Source organism: Callospermophilus lateralis, chromosome 4, assembly GCF_048772815.1.
Source record: "Callospermophilus lateralis isolate mCalLat2 chromosome 4, mCalLat2.hap1, whole genome shotgun sequence".
Lineage (NCBI taxonomy): Eukaryota > Metazoa > Chordata > Mammalia > Rodentia > Sciuridae > Callospermophilus > Callospermophilus lateralis.
Window position 1 is genome coordinate 57,654,313 of NC_135308.1, and position 27,483 is coordinate 57,681,795.

A 27,483-nucleotide genomic window follows, 5' to 3' on the forward strand; every position below is an offset into this window, starting at 1 on the left:
AATATATATATATATATTTATTTGTGGGGTTCATTTTGACATATTCATAAATGCATATAATATAATTTTCTCCACTTTAATCCCCAGCACTTTCCCTTTCCCTTCCTCCTTCCCCCCAGTTAAAAAAATAAAAACAGAAGGAAGATCACTAGAGGAGGGATAGGAGATCAGAGGGATGTTAATTTTTAATATATGTTATGCACAATTATTCATGTGGACTACAGCTTTACACACGGTCGCACTCACATGTACACATAATACTTTCACCATGAAGGTGTATGTGCAGTGGTGGAAGGATAAAACAAATATTTTATTTCTAGCAGCTTGTTAGATTGATTTATGGCTTTTAAGTATTTAGGCATATTGTACACAGGACTCTATTTATACTCTTGCTTCAGGCTTTGCATATGTTAGGAAGGGGGCTGCAAATTTATTGGCTGGCCTCTAGTACATATTCCATAAGGAGGCTAAAGAAATTTCCACGCCCAGAGGTAGAACATACCTGCCTAATGAACAAGTGCAATTGAGAGAGAGTTGAATGATATAGAATTGATTAAGGGGAAGGCAAGAGGACTCTCAAAGAGAAACAGTGGGAGAAGAGGGAGGAACATGGGCTTGAAATTAGTGTGAGAGCTCTTTGCATCAAGTGGCCTGTCAAAATCCCTCCGAGTTGGCTGGAGCCAGGAAATCTGCAGAAGTCTGGTAACAGGAACTATCCTTTTTTTACCAACATCATTCTTTCAGATTTTTAGTTAACACTTAGAACCTTGGAGAAAATAAATAATTCGATGGAGTTGTGTGGATAAGTCAAGAAAATTCATGCTGAAGACTTTAAAAATAGCAGTGAACTCTGCAATTGCTAGATAATACACAAGGCAGCCCTTTTCTCTGCATTACTTTTTCTCAAAAGTTTTCTTAACTGGAATTTTTGATGGGACCACACTTTATAGGATGTATGACTGTAAAACTTTATGATGAGGATTCTTTTCTAAAATAAATTACTGTGAGGACAGTTTATGAGACCACTTCTCTGTTCCATGTTAAGACATGCCATCTTCTAGAACAGAATGTGATTTCCACATCTTTAGAATGCTAAAAGCTGGTGGTTGATATTTTGGGGGCATACTTGAGAGTGCCAGAGTCAGTCATTCATTCACAGAATGAACATCATAGCAGGACCACTGATCCCTGGGGTCCTTTGCTATTGGCCAGTCTGAAATTTTGGCCCCACCTGGGATTTGTAGCTCTGGATAAGTGATTCACACTCTGTTAATAAGTGGGGTGAATCATATGTGTTGCCTTCTGTTTTTCCCAGTCTGTGTGGGGATAATGAAAGAATCAAACGTGCCCCTACAGAAGGAGAGGGGCACATAAACACATCCTGTAATGTATGTTACTCCTCTGCTTATTGCTATTTTAAATTCAGCCTTCGTAGTCAGCAATCTGGCATCATTTCCTAGCCTTAATTTCATTCCATTTGTATTCTAAGTTGTAATTCCCTTTACAGTGCACTTTAGAGCTTAAGTTCTATTTGTCAGCTGTTGTTTAAAGGAACAAATAAATTTGTCAGTATTCAGTATACACAGAATAACCCAGAAAAATAAAAGTCTGAATCTAAAGTTTTTAAATGTTCAGAGGCATCAAAGATGACTGTCTAAACTGGTGATCCAGTTACATGTAACTTGGTCATGTTTTCTGGATTTACATAGGTGGGTGGCTTTCCATTTCTTTAAACACCTGAGTTCCAATTCTTGTTATAGTTGGTACTCTGGAGGTGAGGAGATTTGAATGACTTAGTTGTTTCATGAGCCACATCCAACACCTTTTAGAAATTGCCCAACATTGACACTCATTTTGTAGGCTAGTGTAGTAGGTTAGGTTTGTTGTGGTTATAATTTTGGTATCAAGAGATAAGTTTACAGTGCAAAAAAAAATTTTCCCCCAGAAAATTTTAGTTTGAAAAAATCTGACACAAACCTATTTCCAATATGATAGTATATGTGCAATGGGCAGGGGGTAGATTGTTTTGTATGTGTTATCTCAGGTAATGATTTTTAAAAATAAAAACCTGGAAAATATTCCTGGAAAGATAGACTCCTTTAACTATTAAAGAGACACCCCCGCCCCACTATTGAAGATATCGCCAACTTTCAAACTCAACAGAATGCAGAGTTGACTATGAGATGGATTTGAAAACTTCACACTTTAATTTTTAAAGTGTGTTGCTTCTTAATACGTGTATATAAATATTTCTTGCTTAGATTCTGCAGTGTGTTTTGCTACTCTAGATTGCATATGTGAGGGACCCCATTCTTTTCTCTCCTTTCTTCCAATGTCAAGATTCTAATAACTCCTTGGCTGGAGGCATAAGGAACCTATTAACTCGCAGTTACCATGAGTGACAGCCTCATTATAACTGTGCAGCTTTCAAGTCCCACAAGTCCCATCACCTGCACAACCTGAGTAGACCTACAGAGTGCCCACAAAAGAGTCTTGACATGGCCATTTTTAGTTCCTGCACTTTGCTGATGTAGATGAACAGAGATGGAACTCTGAAGTACTGGAGTATGTCTTGTCTCTCTGCTTCCCTGCTCACCAACTTGGATCTTTGTTTTGGTGTACCCACAGTGAGCCAAATTAAGAATCACCATATGTCTCCTAGCAGTTAGCAGCAGAGAACCAGAGGTGTTAAAGTTGTTCATTCAAAACACCTGTGACTGATTCTCCTGCTTAATTCTGGATCTCCTTTGTTTTAATTGTATCCCCTTCAGCCTCTAAGCTTACAACTTTAATTCCTGCCTCTGATTCCCATGAATTGCACTTTGTACTTTCTCTGCTGGTAAATGACCTTGGTTTCTGTTGTGCTGTAGGTGGAAACTTTATGTTCTAACTCAATTTTATGGGTTCCGGTTCCCATCATTGACCACTGACCAGCCTAGACCCTTTCTGAGCAGCAGCTACTTCAGTGCAATGAATTGTCTTTTGTCTCAAATTCTCTTTCATGTCTTCCTGTTTCTCTGCGCTAATGATTATTAACTTTTGCCAGCTTTCCAATTCTGTATGCCATTACATTTTCAAGGTGTGGATGAGTATTCTTTTTGATGCTGAAAGTCAAATATAGCAAATGCCAAATAAACACATATATACCCATGTTTACATGTCACTCATTACTGATGACAGAGGCATTTTTAAAAGCAATTTCCCAGAGATCAGTGTGCTTCCTCTGCCATAATCTTATCTAACCTTTAATTTTTTAAAAGCCTTTCTTGATAATTGATTTCTCATTGGATGTGTTTTTGTCACCAAAGAGTTTATATTTTTTGAGACAGTGTGCACTGACCGGCATTAAATAAATGATTTTTATGAGCTTTACCATTGAATTTTTTTTTCTGTTGTATTTATTTATTTGCTGATCTTCCCCTCCTACCCTCCACTGCAGGTGCTGGAAGACAGATTTTTTTTTTCCATTTCCTTACATTTATTTTTAAAATTTCAAATCAGAACCCACAAAATCATGTGTCAGGATCATTCAGAAATTCCACATTACCTATTGTAATAATGTCTTAATTCTTCCTCCTTAGTCATAGAAATAAGTTCTTCCTGAGTGGATCTCCACCCACACAGTCAGGAAACAATTGCTTCCCACATCCATCACTTCTGCCTCCACATTATCATGTTTCAAAGGTTTTCCAATTAATCCTGTGGAAGCTAGAATCATTCCTAATTATAATCCTGTTAGGCCTCTTTATTTCTTGATGTGCTTGTTAATTCATGTCCACCCGCAACAGTCTGTAACATAGTGCTATTATCAGCTCTTTTGTCTTTAAAAGCCTCTGTCTACCTTTTTGACTAAGATTGATTAACTGCACTTTGTTGAAATCGATCATTTTGGATTAAAAAAAAATCTATCCTGTATATTTCTTCTGGCTACTTTTGCATGATTTCACTGCCTCCCCCACCCCCACCCCAATTAATCAATCAGCCATCCTGGTTGCTTTTTCCTTTTAGGCTTCCTTTCTCTTGCTTTTTCTTTTTAAAGAACTGTCTATCTTGATCTCTTTATTTCTTTTGCCCTCCCATGGACAACACCGCTCCAATGGAAACCCAACTGCAGGAGGCGGTGGAATAAATTCTCCTTTAGCATCTGGCCAGACATTACTCTCATTTCCTTTTTCACAGAATGAGAAGGATATTCCTTCTACTTGACAATCCTGTCCTTATGCAGTTTTGGGGGTGAGATTCTTTTTTTTTTTCTTCTCCATGTCCCTTTGAGACTGGGCTCATAAAGTTTCAGTAGCTTGCTCATGGCCCCACAGCCATGGAGTTGTGTGTCTTGATGATTGACTGCCAGGCACTTTACAGTGACAGTGTAACATACTCCTTATTTATAGCCTCAGACTCGGAATTCTCGCCTTAACCATAGATACACCAAGATTCTTTTGGGCATACTAGTTAACATTTTCTTTTCTTTTCCTAGGTACTGACTTTAACATAGAGAGCTTACCTCTGCCTCGGAAAGCCCATCATGACTGGGCCCTTTTTCATGAAGAGTCCCCCAAAAACAATTATAAGCTCTTTCATAAACCAGTTATCACCTTGTTCAATTACACTGCCACCTTCAGCCGGCATTCCCACTTGCCACTGACTACCCAATACCTGGAGGGTGTGGAAGTCCTGAAGTCACTCCGATACCTGGTTCCTTTGCAGTCCAAAAACAACCTAAGGAAACGACTTGCTCCACTGGTATATGTACAGTCAGACTGTGACCCACCGTCAGACAGGGACAGCTATGTTCGTGAGCTGATGACCTACATTGAGGTCGATTCCTATGGTGAGTGTTTACGAAACAAAGATCTCCCTCAGCAGCTGAAAAATCCAGCCTCCATGGATGCCGATGGCTTTTATAGGATTATTGCACAGTATAAGTTTATCCTTGCTTTTGAGAATGCAGTTTGTGATGACTACATCACTGAGAAGTTCTGGAGACCACTGAAACTGGGGGTTGTCCCTGTCTATTACGGATCCCCCAGCATTGCAGACTGGCTTCCAAGTAACAGAAGTGCTATTCTTGTATCAGAATTTTCTCACCCCAGAGAACTGGCGAGTTACCTCAGACAACTGGATTACGATGACAGATTATATGAGGCCTACGTAGAATGGAAGCTGAAGGGTGAGATCTCTAATCAGCGGCTTCTGGCCACTCTGAGGGAACGGAAGTGGGGAGTGCAAGACATCAATCAGGACAATTACATCGATGCATTTGAGTGTATGGTGTGCAGCAAAGTGTGGGATAACATTAGGCTACAGGAAAAGGTAAGTGCATCAAGATCTGGCAAAGGGGTGCTAGGCTGGTCATTTCTAGGATCTCTGCCATTTCTCAATGTGCTGCCCTTCTTTCTGTGGCTGCTGCCCGTCACTGTTCTTCATTTCTAGCAGGAGGCTGAGATCTTCAAAAAGATCTTCATTAATATCTTTGGGACTGGTATGAAGTTTACAAGTCATGTCCTTAGAAACCAACTCAAATGAAGCAAAACAAAATGAAACAAAAACAAACAAGTCATGTCTTTTTTCCTGAAGTTCTTCAATTTTCTTCTGGAAGACCCCTGTACTGCAGATGCTGGGGCCTCCAGAAGGAGGGAAGAAACCTTAAAAAAAAAAAAAATGGCAAGTACAGTGTCACACACCTGTAATCCCAGTGACTTGGGAAGTGAGGCAGGAGAATTACAAGTTTGAGGCCAGCCTCAGCAACTTAGAGAGACCTTTTCTCACACTAAAAAAGAGGTGAGGATTTAGCTCAGTGGTAAAGTATCCCTGGGTTTAATTCCAGTGCAAAAATGAAAAAATAAGTTCTGCATATCAGCCACATGTTGATCCTCTCACCTTTTCATTGATACTATGACGAAGGAGTACGGTGATTTCTGCCAGACCCTTTAATTCATGGCCCCCAGACTGCCATCCTGAAACTCATTTTCATTTCCTGAACTCAGTTACCCGCTACCAACAACCCCATTCTTGCTTTTTTTCTTTTGGGCACACATATATGCTTCTTAACACAGATTGAGTATCTTTTATCTGAAGTGCTTTGACCAGAGTATTTCAGATTTTGGAGTTTTTCAGGTTTTGAAATATTTACATAGACTTTACCAGTTGAACATCTTTAGTCTAAAAATCCAAAATCTGAATACTCCAAAATATGAAAAATTGCGAACATTGTGTTGGTGTAAAAAACAAAAAAAAAACTTTAGATTTTGGAGTATTTCAGATTTTAGATTTTTGGGTTAGGGATGCTCAACCCATATGTAGAGAGACTATTCAAATAGTGATGGAGATAATTCTTGAAAGACTTCGTTTTTTTTTTTTTTTTTTTTTAATTATTGTAAAGGTCTTAGTAATGTATTTAAGTTTCTAGATTTCTCTTGCCATTTGTTTACTTATTTACAATGTAAATGGTATATATAACTGTATTTGTTAAAATGAAGTTTATTGAAAGAAATAGAAGGATGAGATTTAACTTCTCATGAAACTTCAGAGAAATGAGATGGCTCACATATACCAGTTGCTCATCATTCACCATCCCCTTGCCTGACTCCCATCTATACATAATGTCTTATCTAAATTCTCTGAAGGCAAACAATTTTTGTTTACTATTTAAATGTTTATTTTGACCATCATATTAATTTCAAGTGAGACAAAACCTAAACAGTGTGTAAGATTATTTTTCTGTATTGTGTGTATACTATTCAGGGCTTTTCACATACTAAATCTGTGTATTGTTGTGTGTGTGTTTGTGTGTGTGTGTGTGTGTGTATGTGATAAAACACACATTCTTTTGTCTGATTTTATGAAATACATTTTAACTCATAAAATCATTTATTTCATGTTATGTATCTTGGTCAGTAACAGGAACACTAAGTATTACATCATTCTCAGAATGTATCCTGCTTTCTGATGATTTCCTTTATGTGTAATTTATAGGGTTACAGCACAGGAAAAAATAAGATACACCACACACACACACACACACACACACACAGCTACATAAATACACCATAGTAGTCACACATTAATTGTCCCATGCTATACCAATTATGTAATTCTCAAAATATATAAAGTCAGAAAATGAAATTTCGGAAGGTGAAGATTTGCTTAGACTATCTTGTGGATTACATTCACAGAAAACTACAAGAACTGTGCAAATCCTGACTGCTTCCCTATCTCACAGAAGCCCTCTAGGAATGATTATTGGGCACCAGGAGAGGGGATGTGATGATACTGGTAAATAAAAAGTTATAGGAGATTACATACATTTGTGCCTTTCTTACAGAAAAACAGCTGATTGTGGTATTTCAGATTGCCCAAGATGGCACAATTGAATATCCTTCGCTTTGGACTTACTGAGGATGAACAGAAGAGATAGCTCTTATTCCAGAGAGGTGGTCAGCAAAGGTGCTTAGAAGCCTTTGCTTGCATTTCAGTGAATTAGTTACAGTCCTAAAAAAGCAATTATCCTCATTAGTGAAAAGCAGAACAAGCATGCCATTAAAGTACATTAAAGGATATTAGACCAGTTGTTTTCATTTTCATTTATTTTATAATATTTGTTATAGCTTACATGTAGCATGACTCAAACTACTTAAGTGTAAGTTTCTTCATTCTTTTTTTTTTTTTGTCTTTCAGCCAAAGAAGAGCTAACAGACAGTTTGATTTCCTTTCTTGCAGTAGATAATAGTTTGAATTGTTATGTTTGGAGGTAGAAAGTACTGTTACAATATCATATGCATTTCCCATTCTTCACTTTGCTTCTCCTCTTCTTTACCTCTCAATATACAGAATCTTGTAGTATAACAAATCTTGTGGTGTAAAACAACATATGTCATCTCAGTGTCTGTGGATCAGGATTCTGGTCATGGCATAGCTGGGTTCTGTACAAGGCTCCAATCAAGGTGTCATTCAGGGCTGTATTCTCATCTGGGTATTTGTTTCTGAACTTGTGCCTTTTAGCAAATTCAGTTTCTTTTTTTTTTTTAATTAAAAAAAATTTTTTTTTTTTCTGGCACTGGGGATTGAACTCAAGGGCACTTGATCACTGTGCCACATCCCCAGCCCTATATTGTATTTTATTTAGAGACAGGGTCTCACTGAGTTGCTTAGCGCCTCACAGTTGCTGAGGCTGGCTTTGAACTCACGATTCTCCTGTCTCAGCCTCCCAAGCCACTGGGATTACAGGCGTGCACCTGGCAGCAGGTTCAGTTTCTTGAGACTTAGTTTGAGACCTTTGTTTCTTGCTGATAGAAAGTTGGAGGCTGCTCTCAGCTCCTAGAGGCCACCCACAGTTCCTTGCCATGTGAGCTTCTGCAACATGGCTGCTTATTCCTCAAAGCCAGCAAGGAAGCCAGAGACTCCAGAAAGACCAGTGTACTCTCATGTACATAATCATATATTTGTAATAACATGCATTCTGTTACTATATTTTATAGCGTAGAAGCAAGTAAGAAGGAATCACTTAAGATGCTGTATGTTGCGTGTTCATATCTACCCCAAATTCATATATTGAGACCCTGACCCTCAAAATGTGATTCCATTTGTAGGAGGGGCCTTCAGGAAATAATTGGAGCATAAATGTGGAGCCCTCATGAGTGGGTCTCTTGCCTTGAAGGATACAGCAAGGATATACAGATGGCCATCTGTGAACCAAGAGGAAGGCCCATCCTAGACAACAAAATTTCTGGTGCCTGGATCTTTTACTTCCCAGCCACCCAGTTTTGTTACAGCAGCTAAATAGAGTAAGAGCTAAGAATAGGGGATTACACAGGTGTTAATACTGGGACCCAGGGATCATGGGGAACCATACTCAATTTCTGAAGTAAGGAGATACCAACATTTACTTATTTGTAGTAAATGTTGGTAGACAATTTGAGTTGTTTTCAGTTTTTAGCTGTATAAATAAAGGTGCTTTGAACATTTGTGCAAAGTCTGTTGTACAAGCCTGAATGTTTAAGACATATGTTTTCAGTTCTTTTCTGTAAATATCTAGGACTATAATGGCTAGGTTGTATGGTAGATGTATATTTAACATTTCAAGAAACTACCAGATTGGTTCCCACTCTCTCTTTGTCCTACATTCTCACCAGCATTGTATGAAAGTTCTACCTGGTGCAGTCAATCTTTTAATTTCTGACTTTCTAGTGGGTACACAATAGTATTTCACTGGCGTTAATTTATATATCTTTAATGACTGATGATATTGACCCTTTTTTTTTTTTGTATTGGGGTTTGAATCCGGTGTGCTTAACCACTGAGCCACATCCCCAGCCCTTTTAAAATATTTTATTAGAGACAGAGTCTCGCTGAGTTGCTAAGTGCCTCGCTAAGTTGCTGAAACTGGCTTTGAAATTGTGATCCTCCTGCCTCAGCCTCCTGAGCCACTGGGATTACAGGGATGCGCCACTGTGCCTGGCTTTATTAAACATTTTCAATTGCTTATTTGCTATGGAGATCTTTGATGGGGTATCCTAAGACTTATCCTTGCTTTAAAAACATTTGGTTGTGTGTGTTGTTATTATTGAATTTTAAGAAGTCTTTACATATTTCTAATACAGAATGATTTTTAATTATATGATTACAAGTGCTATGTTTTATTCCAGCCTATAGCTTGCCTTTTCATTTTTTTCTTTTTTAGAAAGAATATTTATTTTTTTAGTTTTAAGTGGATACAATATTTTTATTTTATATTTACATGGTGCTGAGGATCGAACCCAGTGCCTCATGCATGCTAGGCGAGCACTCTACCACTGAGCCACAACCCCAGCCCATCTTTTTACTTACTTATAGTGTCTTTTGAAGTGTGAAGTTTTAAATTTTGATGAAGCCCAACCTATCCTTCTTTTTTTATTCATTTTGTGTTCTGCTTAGAAAAATCTTTGTTTAGCCCAGATTCATTAAGAATTGTTTCTGTTTTCTTCTAGAAATTTTATAGTTTTAATTTTTTCATTTATGCTATGACCCACTTAGAATTAATTTTTATAATGCAGAATGAGGAAAGAGTTGAGATTCATTTATTTGGATATCCATTTGTAGAAGAATAATTTTCTGGAAATGTTATACTTTACTGATTAAATGACCTTGGCTTCTTTTTCAGTAATCAATTGCCCATATATTTTTGTGTTAATTTCTGGGCTTATCAATATGTCTGTATTTATGTCAGTACCACATATCTTAATTACTCTAGCTTGACGAAAAGTCTTTATGAAAAAGCTTTTTGGAAGATCCTTTTGAAAAGTCTTCCAACTTTGTTCTTTCTAAAAATTATTTTCACAATTTTGGGTCTTTTGATTTCCACAAAAATTTTAGATACATTTTGTCAATTTCTACAAAAATCTTGGTGGCATTTTTATTGCCATTATGTTGAATCTATATATCAGTTTGGGGAGAATTGGCAGTGAGACAGTTAATCCATATACATGTAAATCCATGAATGTATTTAGGTCTCTAATTTCTCTGGACAGTATTTTGTTGTGTCTGGCATATATATTTTGTAACTCTTTGGAAATACTTATCCCTAAGTAACTCATGTATGTATATATGTTTGTTTTAGTTAAAACACAAACAAATCTCTTTTTTTTCCATATTTTTATTGGTGCATTATACTTGTGCACAACAATGGGATCTGTTGTTACGTATTTGTACATTCACACAATATAACAATATAATTTGGCTAATATGACTCTCCAGTGTTTCTCCTTTCTCTCCCCTCTTCTCTTCCCCTGGTCCTTTCATTCTATTCTGTTGATTTCCCTTTTCATTTCACGAGATTCTTGACCCCTCACCTTTCTTTTCCTTTTTTCCTGTCTAGCTTTCACATATGAGAGAAAACACATAACCGGTGACCTTCCAATTTGACTTATTTCACTTAACATAATGTTCTCAAGTTCCATCTTTTTCTTGCAGATGACATAATTTCATTTTATTTATGATTGAATAAAACTCCATTTTGTGTGTGTGTAGATATAGATATATATCTATATCACATTTTCTTTATCTGTTCAGCCATTGATGGACACATAGGCTAGTTTCATAGTATGGCCGTTGTGAATTGTGCTGCTGTAAACATGGGTGTGCATGTATCACTAGAGTAGGATAACTTTAATTTTTTATGATAATTACTGAGGAGTGATGTGGCTGGATTATATGGTGAGTCCATTCCTAGTCACTGAGGACCCTCCTTACTGATTTCCATAGTGGTTGTACTAATTCACAATGCCACCAACAGTATGAAAGTGTTCCTTTTTCTCCACATTCTCCTCAGCATTTATTATTGATAGTATTCTTGCTGATTGCCATTCTGACTGAGGTCTCAGAGAAATTTTCATTTGCATTTCCCTACTTGCTAATGATGTAGAACTTTGTTTCATGTAGTTGTTGGCCATTTGTATTTTCTGCTTTTGAGATGTGTCTGTTTAGTTCATTTGCCCAATTCATAATTGGTTGCCTATTTTTTTGCTGTTTTTTTAACCTTTATTTTATCTATTTATTTTTATGTGGTGCTGAGGATTGAACCCGGTGCCTCACATTTGCTAGGCAAGTTCTCTACCACTGAGCCACAACCCCAGCCCCCAGGTGTTAAGTATTTTGAGTTCTTTATATATTCTGCATATTAATACTCTGTCAGAAGAGTAGCTAGCAAAGATTTTCTCCAATTATGTAGGTTCTGTCTTCACATTCTAAATGTTTCTTTTGCTGTGCAGAAGCTTTTTAATTTGATGCTGTACCACTTATTAACTCTTGGCATTATTTCTTGAGCTTTAGGGGTCCTATTGAAAAAGTCATTGCCTGTGACTCTATGTTGAAATGTTGACCCTAGAAGAAAACTTCTAGGAGTTGTATAGTTTCTGGTTTAATTCTCAGGTCTTTAATCCATTTTGAGTTGATTTCTTTTTTCAGTTCTGTTAATATTTGCTTCAAGTGTCTTCAAGCTCTGTTATTAGGTAAATAAATATTTAGTAATTTTGTGTCTTCTACATGAATTGACTTATTTATCATTTTGCTCTTCTAATCTCCTTCAAGGGAGGTGCTGGATTGGTTGCAAGTGTTCTGTTTGCTAAGTGGAAAAAGAAAGCTATGTCTGCCAGCATTCAGTACTGAAAGTTGTGCATTACACCTTGTATCTTTTTTTTTTTTTTTAAAGAGAGAGTGAGAGAGGAGAGAGAGAGAGAGAGAAAGAGAGAGAATTTTTTAATATTTATTTTTTAGTTATCGGCGGACACAACATCTTTGTTTGTACGTGGTGCTGAGAATCGAACCCGGCCGCACACATGCCAGGCGAGCGCGCTACCACTTGAGCCACATCCCCAGCCCTACACCTTGTATCTTGAGTATATGTAATAGCTTAAATTTTTCTCCATACACACCCAGATATAGCCTGAGCAGGGGGCTTATGTACTATTATTTTATTAATGAGTATAATCCCAGTAAGCCAGAGTGAAGGTCAAGGGGGGTAAAGCAGGGAAGGAATTAACACAAAGATACCTTAACTGTGCTAGCCACTACTAAGTGTGACTGGTTGCTTTATCTATAGAAATGTGCTCCCCAAAATCTAAATACTTTCTTAATGCTTGTAGGAAGACTGTAGGAAGAATTGATCCGCTGGTTCTATGACCCCTTGGTCATGAGGTTAGTCCCATGGTGTGCTAACTTCCCTACACTTCTGGATGTACATGTATGCATGTCAGCTTCCTGTGTGATCTCAAAGCAATATCAGCATGAAAGTCTTGGGGTAGGAAATGAAAGGTATTGGTGCAGGTAATAGCCAGTGTTCATTCAGGTTATGTCTGTGTGAAATCTTGTCAAGCATATGGAGAAATGGAATGAGAGTCCATTTATGCTGAGGGGATCTGAAATGATGAAATGAAAGGTATCTAATATCATCCATTCTTGATATCACCCACATTTCCTTTTCTTTCCTCTGTGTCCAGGTCTCATACTATAGTATTTAGCAATGAAAAGAGGGGAGGCTATCATTTTTTTCTCTGAGTGAGGAAGTATAAGTCCAGTTGGTCAGCCCAGCTCTCTGAAAGGCTTCAGACAAGAGGGTTAATGAAATAGGGTTTAGACTTCATTGCTGCAGATGACCCAAAGTCAATGACTGATATGCATCCTCTTCCTCTTCCACAACCCATTCTTTATTTCTTTCACTGTTGGCCAGTAATTTTGAATCATTTGGATTGCTTGCCTGGTGTGGTGACCAGAGTTTCTTCCCATAGGAATCTGTAGTTGCCTTGCTCCTCTTAGGCAATGATTACTGCAATTACACTTTCACATTGGATATGAAATTTATTTGTGTATGGACACTGCCCAGTCCTAGATATGCCCAGTTTACTTCCATTGTATAGCTGCAACATTAGCTTATTAGTCCATTATTACCACCACTACAGAAATTTCTTTATTTTTCCTGCCAATCCACAGCCATTAAGGACTCAAAGTGACCAGGTAATAGTTGTAGTTCAAGTTCAGTGGAAACCTTCCTATGCTCCTAGTGGAAAAGATTCCCATTTCCCACTCTCCCTGGGAACCCAGAAAAGACTCAAGTTGCAGGAATGAAAAACACAAAATAAGCAAATGGGTCATAGAATTATGGTGAGGTTAGTCAATCCTACTTCAACTGGGGGTTTCCTAGAACTATTTTTTCTAGCTGCTTGGAATACAATACCAGATATCAATTACGGGTTTAATAAACCCATAAAGTATTATCCTTGAGCTGTTACTTATGCTGAGTTACTAAAGACTATTCTGACTTCTTCTTAGTGATGGGGTCACTAACGTGAAAGAAATAAATCCTGTGCTCAGGGTCATACTGCCTGTTGTTACCTGTCAGTTGTCCATTGATATCTCCTTCAATATACAGTGGGTTCTTAGGTCTGTCTTAGTGTTCACAAGTTACCATGTTGCCAAAGAAGCTATTCTGTAACCCCTGGATGGTCAGTGTTGGCAGAATTTGGGCAGGGGTGGAAATTAAGTCAAATATGTATCTAAAGTAGGTGTCAATTTCAGCAAAGACCAATTTCTGCTCCTTCTGGGTGAAAGGATTTTAGTCAGTAAGAGGCTAGATGGTCTCCTTCAAAGAATGGTGCCATATCTAAAGTTCATAGCATTGATCGTTGTTGCTGGTAGGCAAGGTATTAAAAAAATGGCAGTAATGAATTCGGCCTTCATGTTTGGGAGCTGAAGCTTTTTGGTTCATGCATAACCTGCATCGTTGCAATCATGTCTTTTTGGTTCATGGGCCAAAGAACAGTAATGGGTAACAGCATGGAAGCTGGGTGACATCCAAGACAAACCATATTATCAACCTGCTTGTTAAGCTTCTTGTCAGTGGACACTTATTGGTGGTCATTAATATCAGATATTGGTTGGAGTAGTGTTGATCTTACATAGATAGCACATTCAGTAGGGCAGTGGTAGTTGGTTCACTATTAGGTTAAGGTCATAATATATCCCATCTTCAGCCATGATTTAACTTGTTTTTGTCAAGAGAAAAAAAAAGTAAATTAAATGGGGGTGAGTGGGGATCATGAGGACAAGCCCTCAGTCTGATACAGGTGTTGATCTCTGAAGTTTCCCCCAAGGATATGGTATAGCTTCAATCAGCGTCCTAATTAAAGGGGGCAGCTTGAAGGTTTTTGTCATGATTTTTTTCTTAGACCCTCAGATTAAGGAATTTATATGAAGTTTCCTCCAGCTGCTAAGTACCACTTCCCCACATACTCACTCAGGAACCAAGGAAATCAACACAAGGTGTATTTGTAGAAGCATTGGAGCTACTAGGCATAGGCAACAACTTCACGTATCATCAGGTCACCATGGGCTCCTACTCTGAACAGAGGGTCATGGTGCAGTTTTGAGCCTCTGGCAACTGTCAACTTCAGACCCTGCATCCAGCAGTCTTTGAAAATCTGAATATTCTGCTTTTCTTCTCAAATGAATAATGAACTGCAGCAATGGGCCTTTCAGCCAGTGGCTCTGCTCTGTGACCTAATTTTAGTTTTTGAAACAGTGAGTTCCATTGTGGTAACTACCATTCATTCTCTCTTCACGATTTATCCCTTTTGGTTATACAATCTGAGTAACTAACTTACTTTGACCACCATCTATCTCACCTGCAGAAATGCTACAAACCCTGTGAGTGAGGCAACTCTAGTGTGGCATTCCTAATCTTTATGGTACTTTCCCTGATGGTCAAGTGCTGACATCTGATCTTGTCTCATTTTGGAGCTTGCTTAAAAATATATATATATATATATATATATATATATATATATATATATATATATATATATATATATAATTTTTATTTTTAGAGACTCTGTTTCTAGAGGCACACTGATAAGAAGTGTCAGTCCTTCTGTCTTCTCTCATGTCAGTCATTCTTCCCATACTGAAGTTGTAAAGTGTCCTCTTGGGCTCTCAGTGTCCTTTGGGTTGGTTCTCAGTCTTACGTAGTAAATCCATCCTAACTTTTCCAGCTCCTGAGCTTTCTTACCATCTTCCTGATATTATGCCGAGCAAGCTTTGCCATTTCTGTCTCATTTATAGTACACCCTCATCATGTCCCAGTTTCAAGGGGACATTCAACAAATCATTAGGACCAGCTTCAGGTCCTACTTCTTGCCAGAGTATTGTATTTCATATCATAAGTGTGTCTCTCTAGGACCATAAAGTTTTTCCTATTTATCCTCATATTTCTCTCACTCTGATCCAAATGCCTCAAGATATACCCTGCATGTGCTTCCCCAGTTCTTGGCAGTGTGTTCTAGCCAGAGCTTCCAGGGGCTTTTTGGGTTTATGAGTTATTTCTCCTTAGAGCAGGCCCTGCATTTTTCACTCATGTGCAAAGTGAAAGGTGATATCCTTATTGGTTTTAGTGGTTATTTACTACCAGTAGTGGGGCTTTTATTATCATCAGTTGAAGAATACCTTTTAGGGCCACTCCTAGCACCAACTCTTTTAACCTGGGTTCCACGAAAGACAGAAAGGGAAGCAGCGGCATATGTGCTGTGATTATATTATGAAGCATGATCCTGTAGAGATGGAGGGAGGAAGAGGTGAGTGAAGCAGTGAAGGAGGAGGGGCAAATATAAGGATGTGACTGAGCTGAGTGCTTTTAAATGGGACAAATGGTTGATTTTTTCAACCCTTCCAATGAGAAGCATATAGAGCATCTCAGAATCAGGGTAAGGGAGGGGGGTGAATTTATCCATTGATTTTGATCTTTTGTAAGTAAAAATTCTTCCAACTGGACTTAAGTCCCACTTACTTTTGGCTTGCACATGGGTGATAAGTTGCCGAGAAGAGTTTATAGTGACATCCGCAGTTAAATCTTAGGGCAGGAAAGGAGTCACATGGAAGAAGCTGAGGTGTACAATTGTCCAGGGCCATGAAAAGCCAAAACTGTTCTGGCTGAGATGGTTCAGGCACCTAAGAGGTGTCTGCTAGAGTAGAGTGCCCTAACCTTCGACTATGCCCCACTCTCCCTAAACCTAACCACCCCACCATACAAGATTCTTTGGAAAAGACACCTGACTTGCTGGGGTAGGGGAGCATCAGTTTCTTGTTTGTGCAGAGTGATCCGTGACTTCTGTTGCTTCTTGCCAAAACAAATCCCTTTTCTGTTTTAGCCCCTGCTTTTTACTCACTTCCAGAGTTTTCTTATGTCACCAAATTCTGGAATGTCTTGGGCCCATTGTAGTGTTCAGAGTTGCTTTTCTGCCTCTTAGAACTTAGAACTTTCTCCAGTCAATTAAGTCATTGTTACCCACCTATTGACTTTGCCATTTCCAAAATTTTGTTACTGTTTCTCCACCATTTTGTTTTTCCTTGTGAGATTATGTCATATTAGAAAACTTCTTATTCTCATTATTAAAATGTATGTTTAGTCAATCAGAATTTTTTTTTTAAATCTGGAAGTCTCCACTCATTTATTGAGTAGATGATTGAGAAACATTTTCATTGAGGATATGCTCTGTTTCTGACATTATTTGGGTAGACAATAAAATACACGGTCCCTGTCATAGATAGGTCTTACAGATATTATTGAGTAGCCATAGAAATGATCTTTGATGGGAGGGAAAGGTTCTCTGATGGGTGATCTGAACACTTCTGGTAAAGATTCTATGAGAATCTACCAAAGGACCATTTCAATCACTGTCAGCCGGTTGTTAGTTGTTAGTCCTATTGCCCCAGTGCTCCGACTCTGTAGAAACAGCGATTCCGTTAACTACTGACCAGAGATGATGAACCCTAGAAACAAAAGATGCATTTAGTTGTATTCTCATTTTAAAGCTTTTAGCATCGTGTGTCCCTAGTACTAAATCACCACCAGGAGTAGCAACCTTAAGTGGACACTTGCCAGGAGAGAATGAGCTTCTTCACATTTTCTTTTCTTTGAGCAAACTTTTACCCAAAATCTACTCACAGAGTAAAAATTTATGCTTACACCATAGATGTCATTAAGAGTCATCCAATAAACTCCTTGGGTCAAAACTTTTCTTCTTAAGTATTAATGTTTTAAGTAGATGGGATGATTTTGTGAAGTTAGAAGGATAAATGAGGCATGAAATGGGGAGGATTTCTAGGAAAAGTGGATTTGGTGTGACATGACTCTAAAAGATGGGTAATTTAGAGGTTTCCTATTTATATTTAAACAGAATAAAGCAGAAAATCTCTCTTAGGGTTAACAGAACTTACTTTCTCACTGGAGTTTCCTGAAGTAATTTTTCATTGCTTTTTATATTTTAGACGAAATCTGTGAAGGAACAGTTCCAAGTAGGAAACTGTCAATTTCATCATGTTTTCTACATATTAACAACCCAGTTCCTTATTTTTGTTAATCTTAGATATACATGACAGTAGAGTGCATTTTGACACATTCTACAAATACGGAGTATAACTTACTCTAATTAGGATCCCATTCTTGTGGTTGTACATGATGTGGAGTTTCACTGGTGGGGAAATAGGGAAGTTATGTCTGATTTCTTTCCTATTCTCATCACCCCCCTTCACTTCATTCCTGTTTGTCTAACCCAATGAACTTCTGTTCTTCCCTCCCCACCTTATTGTGTGTTAGCATCCACATATCAGAACATTCACCCTTTGATTTTTTTAGGATTGGCTCATTTCACTTAGCATGATAGTCTGCAACTCCATCCATTTACTGGCAAAAGTCATAAAGCCATTTTTTATGGCTGAATAATATTCCATTGTATATATATACCACATTTTCTTTATCCATTCATCTATTGAAGGGCACCTAGGTTGGTTGGTTCCAGTAGCTTAGCTATTGTGAATTGAGCTCTACAAACATTGATGTGGCTGTGTCACCATAGTATGCTGATTTTAAGTCCTTTGGGTATATGCTGAGGAGTGGGATAACTTTGCTTTGGGAGAATATTGCTTCCATTCCTAGTTTTCTGAGGAATCTCCATACTGCTTTCTATAGTGGTAACACCAATTTGCAGTTCTACCAGCAATGTGTGAGTGTACCTTTTCCCCACATCCTCACTAAAAGTTATCATTACTTGTATTCTTGATAATTACCATTTTGACTGGAGTGAGATGGAATCTCAGTGTGGTTTTAATTTGTATATCTCTAATTGCTAGAGATGTTGAACAGTCTTTTCATATATTTGTTGACCATTCTATTTCTTTTTCTGTGAAGTGCCTGTTCAGTTTCTTTGTTCATTTATTGATTGGGTTATTTTATTTTATTTTATTTTTTTGGTGTTAGGTTTTCTGAGTTTTTTTATATATCCCGGAGATTAATGCTCTGAGGTGCAGGTGGCAAAGCTTTTCTCCTTTTCTGTATGCTCTTTCTTCATCTCCTTGTTTGTTTCCTTTGCTGTGAAGAAGCTTTTTTGTTTGATATTATTCTGTTTATTGATTCTTGATTTTACTTCTTGCACTTTGGGAGTCTTGTGGAGGAAGTCAGTTCCTAAGCCAACATGATGAGAAAGTTGGGCCTGCTTTTTCTTTTGGTAGGTGCAACATCTCTGGTCTAATGCCTAGGTCCTTGATCTACTTTGAGTTTTGTGCGGGGTAAGAGATCAGGGATTCAATTTCATTCGGCTACATGTGGATTTCCAGTTTTCCTGGCACCATTTGTTGAGGAGGCTATCTTTCCTCTAGGCACCTTTGTCTAGTATGAGATAATTGCATTTGTGTGAATTTTTTCTGTGTCTTCTCTCCTGTTCCATTGTTCTTCATATCTGTTTTGGTGCCAATATCATGCTGTTTTTCTTACAGTAGCTCTGTAGTATAATTTAAGGTCTGGTATTGTGATGACTCCTGATTTGCTTTTCTTGCTAAGGATTGCTTTGGCTATTCTGGGTCTCTTATTTTTCTAAATGAATTTCATGACTACGTTTTCTATTTCTATGAATAGTGTCATTGAAATTTTAATAGGAATTGCATTAAATCTGTGTAGCACTTTTGGTAGTGTGGCCATTTTGACAATGTTAATTCTGCCTATCCAAGAACATGGGAAATTTTGACATTTTCTAAGGTCTTCTTCAATTTCTTTCTTTAGTGTTCTGTAGTTTTCATTGTAGATATCTTTCACCTCTTTTGTTATATTGACTCTCAAAAAATTTTTTTTGAGGCTATGGTGAATGGAATAATTTTCCTAATTTCTCTTTCAGTTGATTTATCACTGATATATAGGAGTGCAATTGATTTATGGGTGTTAATTTTGTATCCTGCTACTTTGCTGAATTAATTTATGAGTTCTAGAAATTTTCTGGTGGAGTTCTTTGGGTCTTCTAAACATAGAATGTCATCAGCAAATGGGGATAGTCTCAGCTCTTCTTTTCTTATTTGTATCCCTTTAATTTCTTTTTTTCCTAATTTCTCTGGTTAGAGTTTCAAGGACTACATTGGTAACAGAGGGCATTCCTGTTTTTTTCCAGTTTTTAGAGGGAATGTTTTCAGTTTTTCTCCATTTAGAATTATGTTGGCCTTGGGTTTAGCATGTGTAGCTGTTACAATGTTGAGTTATGTTCCTACTATCCCTAAGTTTTCTAGTATTTTAAACTTGAGTGGATGCTGGGTTTTGTCAGATGTTTTTTCAGCTTCTATTAATAATCATCTGATTCTTGTCTTTAAGCCTATTGATGTGATGAATTACATTTATTGATTTTCATATGTTCAGCCAACCTTTCATCACTGGGATGAACCCCATTTGATCATGGTACACTATGTTTTTAACATGTTTTTGTATGTGATTTGCTAGTAGTTTATTAAGAATTTTTGCATCTCTATTCATCAGGGATATTGGTCTGAAGTTTTCTTTCCTTGATGTGTCTTTGTCTGGTTTTGGTATCAGGGTGATACTAGCTTCTTAGAATGAGTTTGGAAGGATTTCCTCCTTTTCTAATTCATGGAATGATTTAGGGAGGATTGTGTTAGTTCTTCCTTGAAGGTCTGATAGAACTTGGCTGAGAATCTGGTCCTGGCCTTTTCTTTCTTGGTAGTCTTTTCATGAAATCTTTTATTGCTTGAAATTGATTTGTTTAAATTTTGTATGTCCTCCTGATTGAATTTGGTCAGTTCCTTATTTTTATTTTTTTCTCTTATCTTTTTAATGTGATGATCTCAGAATATTTGAGTTCAAAGTAGCTTAGCGGTCACCTCATATAACATCTCTTCGACTGCTGAAACCCGGCATTTCCATTTGATCCTTGCTTTGTATTACATCTCTTGACTGATTTAACTCTTAAGTTCATGCATGTTTTTTCACCTTCTCCATTATATTTTTTATTCATTTATTCATTTATTTGTATACGGTGCTGAGAATCAAACCCAGTACCTCACATATGTGAGGTAAGTGCTCTACCACTGAACCATCACCCCAGCCCCTCCACTATAATTTTTAACAGTAGATATTTTTAAAGTTCCTGCCCGATAGTGCCATTATCTGAGTCTGTTGATTGTTTTAGCTCTTGACCATTTAAAAAAAATGTGTTTTCTTTTTTTTTTTTTTTTTTAACGGATTGCTCAGTATCATGCACATGAGTGTAGAGACTGAGGTAAATAGCATTTGTGTGTAGAAATGGGCAGGTTTTCTTTTCTGTCAGGCTGTGAGTGGGTAAGGGAGTTGAGCTAGATCTGGGATTTGTGTCATTGCCTTTAGTACTCCACAGGCTTCAAATTCGTTCAGTAATAACATTTATCTAGTAACTAAGCCTTGCTATCACCCAGGCTTAGAGTGGGGTTTGGAGTGCTGAAGAGTCTTTTCTCAGTGTTCATCCTCCGCTCTCAACTTTTATTGATCCCTGCATCGCTCCTCTTGCCATGTAACTGCCGTTTCCTGTTACTTCATGGTAGGCTCATGTTGGCAGTGTGGCAGGTTTTTGTTGGCAGCCCCAGGTCTAGGCAGGCCCTCAATCCCTAGGTCTCAGTAGTGAAGCTTTCTGGTGTTCCAGCCTCTCCTTCCCCTGGCAGCTAAACAGGGCCTTGTGGTTTGGGTTGGATTGGGTGCCCCCCACCCGTGTAGGTCACCTCTGGGATCACTGTAGGATCCTAGGCCCAACATAGTTTTGAACGTTTTCCCAACTAGGAGAGAGGAGTTTTGCTTTGACCCGCCCCCCATTCCCTGTAAATAATAGATTTTTGTCTTGTGTCTGGGGGCAGAAGGGTTTCTTACTACTCCTTTGGTGGCATAAGGCTTTTTTTTCACTTTATCAAAGAAAGGTCTGGGGAGGTTGGGAAGACTTATTGAATGTTTCCAAGCAGAAGTTGATTTCCTCCTGCCACTGCACTGTGCCAAGGTGGGGGGCCTTTTCTAGTTTTCTCCCCACCCTCATCTTCCTTCTTGGCATTGAATGAGAGGCACAGCAAAGAGCTCTGGAGTGAGTTAGAACTGTCCTTTTGCAACTGGACCTCCCAGCTATGCCAAACTGACAGGGTAGCCGATCGTTCACACTTAAGGAAGCGTTAGAATTCTACCTCATTTCTTCTTACCTGTTTGTATGGTGACCACATCTTTCTCCTGTGTTCTGCCACAGGTGAAGCAGATCAGGTGTCCACCTCTCCATGGAAGGGCTTCTCACTCTGGGATTCAGTTCTCCAGTAGACTCAATAAAAGTTCAGAATTTGAGGATTATCTGATTTCTTTCCTCATTGTTGAAGAAGGAGCCATATTCTTTTTGGAAGGAAAATCTTTTAAAATCATATTTTAGAAATAGCTTGTTTTTCTTCCCAAGATCTCAGCTAGAAAGGAATACCAAAACTTGGTTATTTCTAAAAGTGCCATAATGATTTCATCAAACACACTTCCTTCAGCTCATACTGTGAAATGTTTTTGGCAGAATGTTGGAGTGAAAGAGTCCATTTTATAGGATTCTTTCCTCTGTTATGTCACCTTCAGACGGAACCTTATCCTGTACTGTCGAGTGGAGTCTTCTCAAGTGGGCTGGCAATGAAATAGACTGTCATTTCCAATGGTCTCACGTAAACAGTTATACAGGGTCCGTATTGAGAAGGCCATTGAAGGTTATGTGATGAGTACAGCTGCCTGCTAACTGATGATTCAAATATTGTGAACAAGTTGTGCCCTAATTTGTGCTAGAAAATTTCTAGTGCTGATGATTTTATTATTATTATTCTTATTTTGGGGGATACTGGTTATTGAACTAGGGGACACTCGACCACTGAGCCACATCCCCAGCCTTATTTTGTATTTTATTTAGAGACAGTCTCACTGAGTTGCTTAGTGCCTTTTGCTGAGGCTGAGTTTGAACTTACTATTCTACTGCCTCAGCTGCTGGAGCCACTGGGAGTATAGGCATGCACCACCACACCTTGTGATTTCATTATTTTAAAGACAGCTTATTTTATCCAGCTTGGACAGGTACATTGTTCTTTATATTGAACCCCAGCTTCCCCTTTCATAGTTCTTAGCTGTTTGCATCTGATTCTTTTATTGAACAATGTCTTCTCAAAGTTGTTTTTGGTAATCACCTTGGGACCTCCTTACTCAATTCTGTTCTGCTCTACTAGCTTTCTATGAAGAGATACTTGGGAGAGTGTATAAAAATGTCTTCATTCCACTGTAACATTTAAGCAATAGTTTGAGTGTAAACTATAAAATAGTCATCAGTTTTCCTAAGAATTTTGAAGGCATTTTGCAGTGCCTTTCGAAAGCTTTTTTTTTTTTTTTTTTAATAATTTGTTTACAGAAGAGTTAAAAAGAAAGCTCAGAGTTCTGTGTACACTTCACCTGGCTTCTAATGTTAATGTTTTACATAATCATGGTACATTTTTCAACAACAATTAATTTTGGTTAAGCTATAAACATTAGTCATTTTTCATCATATTTTCCTAATAGACTTTGTCTCTTCCAGGACCGTATCCCAGTTCTAGGTTGTATTAAGCCATCATCTGTCCTTATTCTCCTTCAATCTGTGATCTCTACGTTCCTTATTTTTAATGACTTTTGAACAGTGTTGGTCATAATTCTGTAAAACAGCCCTTTATGTGGTTTGTCTAATGTTTTCTCTCTCAAGTTCATACTTGGGTTATAGATTTTGAGAAATAATACTAAAGAAGAGAAAGCATCCTCATTGTGTCTGATCTCAGGGGGTGCATGATAGCCACATGCCATTACTGGTGGTATTAACTTCATTAAGGCTGGTGTCTACTGGGTTTTTCCATTATGAAGTTATTGACTTTCATTTTTTCACTTAATGAATCACCAGGTCCAGCCCAGATTCAAAGGGAGTGGAATTAAACTTTATCTCCTTAAGAGAGAAATATCAAATAATTAAGGGACATGTGTAAAAAGTACCAGACTACCAGAGTAATTAAAATTACTTTTGGTGAAATATTTTGAAGATATGCAGCTATCCTTTTTCTCCGTAATTATAGTTTTATTCACTAAACTTTACATTCTTCAGTGAATCTCACCATTGATTCTTAACTTCCTGTATTGCTATCAGGAAACCCAAAACCATCCTAACTTCTGATCCTTGTATTAGCCTCCCTACCAGGGAGGTGTAGTGTAGTGGCACCCCTTTTCTCCACAAAAAAGTCTTTTTTTAAATTTTTTTTTATTTTTATTTATTTATAATTTATTTTTTATTGGTTATTCAAAACATTACAAATATTGCAGAATTACATCGGTTACACATCCACATTTTTACATAATACCATATTAGTAACATTATTTTAAACAAGAACAAAGAGAGACTTTCTATGAAGGGATTGAATATGAAGGGGAGGGTTGGCAGGGGAAAACCATTTCACAGTGGAATAAGGCCCCAGAGAGAGAAGAAGAAAGGGTTTAGAGGATGGTCAACATCAAGAAGATGGAAGATAGCTTGGAATAGATGAAGTAAACTGTCCAATGAGAGAAAATGCCAGAAGAATCTGCACTTCAGGTAGATAAGAAGCACAAATTCAATTAGATCATCTCTAAGCATTCAACTTTGCTTATCCTGAACACTCATAGGTCTAATACAGGGATCTGGGATCCAGCAGAAATTAAGTCCTTAGAGCACAGTGGGAAAACTGAGCTTCTCCAGAAATCTTCCCCATGGCTGATTTTAGGACTATCAGCAAAAGAGTTCAATGTAGATAAACTTCCTATTTTTGTGTTGCCCTGTTTTACTTGGCCACTGACTGGGAAGAAATCAGCACTCCAGGTGCTGGACACCCCCTTACTAGTTTTTCACAAATATGTATCCAGTGTAGTAGTTTGTAGAAATGTGCAAACAAGGCCTCTGGCCTTGAGCTGGGCTTCACAGAAATGTCTACATTTCTAAGAGAAGTTACCAATTAGGCTCCATGGTAACAGCTGGCAGCGGGAGGAAAGAAAGGGGACAAGAAGCAGCTCTCCCCTTCTCAGGTGTTGTCGTTGAAGGGTTAACTTGCCCAGAACAGTGAAAGAAAAAACTGCTTTTATGTGAACTTCTGCAGACTGTGAACTTCTGAGCCCCCCCACCCACCCCCGCCCCTTATATGCTGGGTATAAAATTCCAAAACTACCTGAACTCAGGGTTCAGGGGATTGATTGATTACAGCAAAAACTGTGCCCTCTGAACCTGGCTGCAGTCAAATAAAACTGTTTCCTGCTATCTTCAGTGCCTTGCCTGGTCTATCCCTACAACAATAGAATCTTTTTCTTTTGAAATTTCATAAAAATGCACTTTGGCGAGAGATTCTTGTGTTTGTCATGCTGGGCCCTCACTGGGACTTTTATATCTGGAAGTGAGGATTTCCACCTTTGGGAAATTTCTTTGAATTATTTCCTTAGGCATTTCTTCCCTTTCCTCTCTCTTTGCTGGAACTTTTAATATTTGCATAGTGGATTTCATGGATTGGTGTTCTGGTGTTGAACTGATCCCAGAGGTCCAATCTTCAAATACTTTTTCTTCTAGTTTTTGAATATTTTTCAGCTTTGTCTTTCAAACCTTTATCAGACTTTCTATTAATTCTTTTAAATTTGTTGTCCCTCTTTCTACTTCTCTTTGTTTCTTCTTATTCTTCAGGGTTCTGCAGTGTAAAATAGGCTGCTTTGCATCTCACACTTCTGCTGCTGCACTGTTTACTGCTGTCCCACCTGTTTATTCTAGTGCCCAACATTTTACTACAATTCTGCCATCTTCTCTTCTCTCAATTCTTACAGGTTCTTAACTTCCAAAGACAATCATTTTACTCCTATTTTAATGGTGTTTAATAAGCAAATGAAATTAGGTGTGTACGTTCAGGCCGACATTCTGGAGTCTCTCTCTTTCACTTTCTTCTTCTCCTTCTTCCTTCTTCCTCCCTCTTCCTTCCTCCTTCCTCTTCCTCCTCTTCCTCCTCCTCCTCCTCCTTCTTTTTTCTTTCTCTCTTTCTCCTTTCCTTCTTTCTCTTTGAAAATTATTAGAGAAACAAATCTTAAATTTGTAGGTCATCAAAAAACTTGGTCTTAAACTTGGAATGCAAAGAGCTGCTGAGTATAGGCTGGCAGTGAATCAAGAATAAATGAGGATCACTGGTCAGGAGACCATGGAAATAAACCAGGAAAGGGCACGGACCAAGCTTATAGCAGCAGGGAGGATCATAGTGGCAGTAACATTCAGGTAAAGGGAACTAAATGCATAACTGAGGCAACAAATAATAACAAAAGCAAGGAGAATTCTTTAGAATCTAGAGAGAACTAGGTGACATTTTAGTTATATCAAGATTTGTTTGGGACAGTTTTTACAACTCTTGGAACCCTAGTTCCCACCTCTCTAAAATAAGGTAGTGGTACTTATTTAATTTACTTGTCATAAGAATTAAATGAGACAATCTATGCAGCTGTCTAGTTGTGTGTGTGGTACCCAGAGTAGTCTCCATAAGGATTAGATACTTTCTTTACCCTTCAACTGTTGAGCAGTATAACTATTGAGACATTATTAGGGAAGATATTTGCTTTAGGGAAAGTGTGTGTTGTGTTCTATTATTGTGAGATGGAAACATGGAAATTGGGGTTCCTTATCCTGTCTTAAGTTTTTTTTCTCTTGTCTCTTGCAGGGTTTACCCCCCAAAAAATGGAAGGCTGAAGTTACACACCTGAGTTGCCCAGAACCTACCACATTTGCTTTCTCATCTCCAGTTCCTCTGGCTCCGCGTAGGAACTCCCTGCGAGAGATGTGGATACCAAGCTTCCAGCAGTCCAAGAAAGAAGCCCAGGCGCTGAGGTGGCTGGTGGATAGGAATCAAAATTTTTCAACCCAAGAGTTTTGGGCTCTAGTGTTTAAGGAGTAATTTCCAAAAGTATCAGAATAACACAGACTAAAGCCTTTATGAGGTTTATTTTCTAGGTTGCCTTAATGTCTGACTATAATAGCTATTCTGTTGACTATCCTTTAGGATAAACATTAATTGCTACAGTTCTCATAATGAGCCCTATCAAGTAACAGATATAAATTATTACCCTTAGGGGTTTGCTTCTGTATTTTTTATAGTGAAAAAGTAAATATTTTTTTATGGACATTGACCATCTTCAGTTTACATATTTGGACCACACACTTGCTGCTTTTTATAAAAATTCACCTAAATAGAGTATTTTCCTTGCTGCAGTGGTGCCAGAGTATCTAGCTGTGGACTTTTGATAGTCACTCCTCCATGTATATCTTAAACGATCAGCAATTTACTGGCTTTTGGCAAGCCCAATGTTTCTATGCTGAGCATGAACATGAAATGCATTAGAATTTGGCAATAAGAGATTCCATCTGTTTGTTTCCAGGCATGCAAGGGAGTAGGAAAAACTGTGTCAAACTAATGCACTATCTGCTTTTTATGTCAAAAGATTATATATATATATATAATATATATATTCTTATACAATTGTCTGTGTGCATACCATCATGACACACCTTTATTTATATGGCTCCATTCTCTGTGCTGTCTGCTGCCTCTCTGACCTTTCTTATGTTCACCTTGCCCCAGGCTGCCTCCTGTCTTCCC

At 38.0% G+C, this 27,483-nt stretch overlaps 1 protein-coding gene across 1 annotated transcript in view; it reads left to right on the forward strand.

Annotated features, from left to right (window-relative positions):
• The window catches only part of Pofut3 (protein O-fucosyltransferase 3), an 82,106-nt gene extending 54,832 nt beyond the window's left edge, over positions 1–27,274 (forward strand). The window contains exons 3-4 of the mRNA XM_076852505.1: positions 4,478–5,313; positions 26,548–27,274. Of these exons, the coding sequence (XP_076708620.1) occupies positions 4,478–5,313; positions 26,548–26,781 (1,070 nt within the window). The 3' untranslated portion in view covers positions 26,782–27,274. The remainder of the gene's footprint in view (positions 1–4,477; positions 5,314–26,547) is intronic.
• Positions 27,275–27,483: the final 209 nt, after the last annotated feature.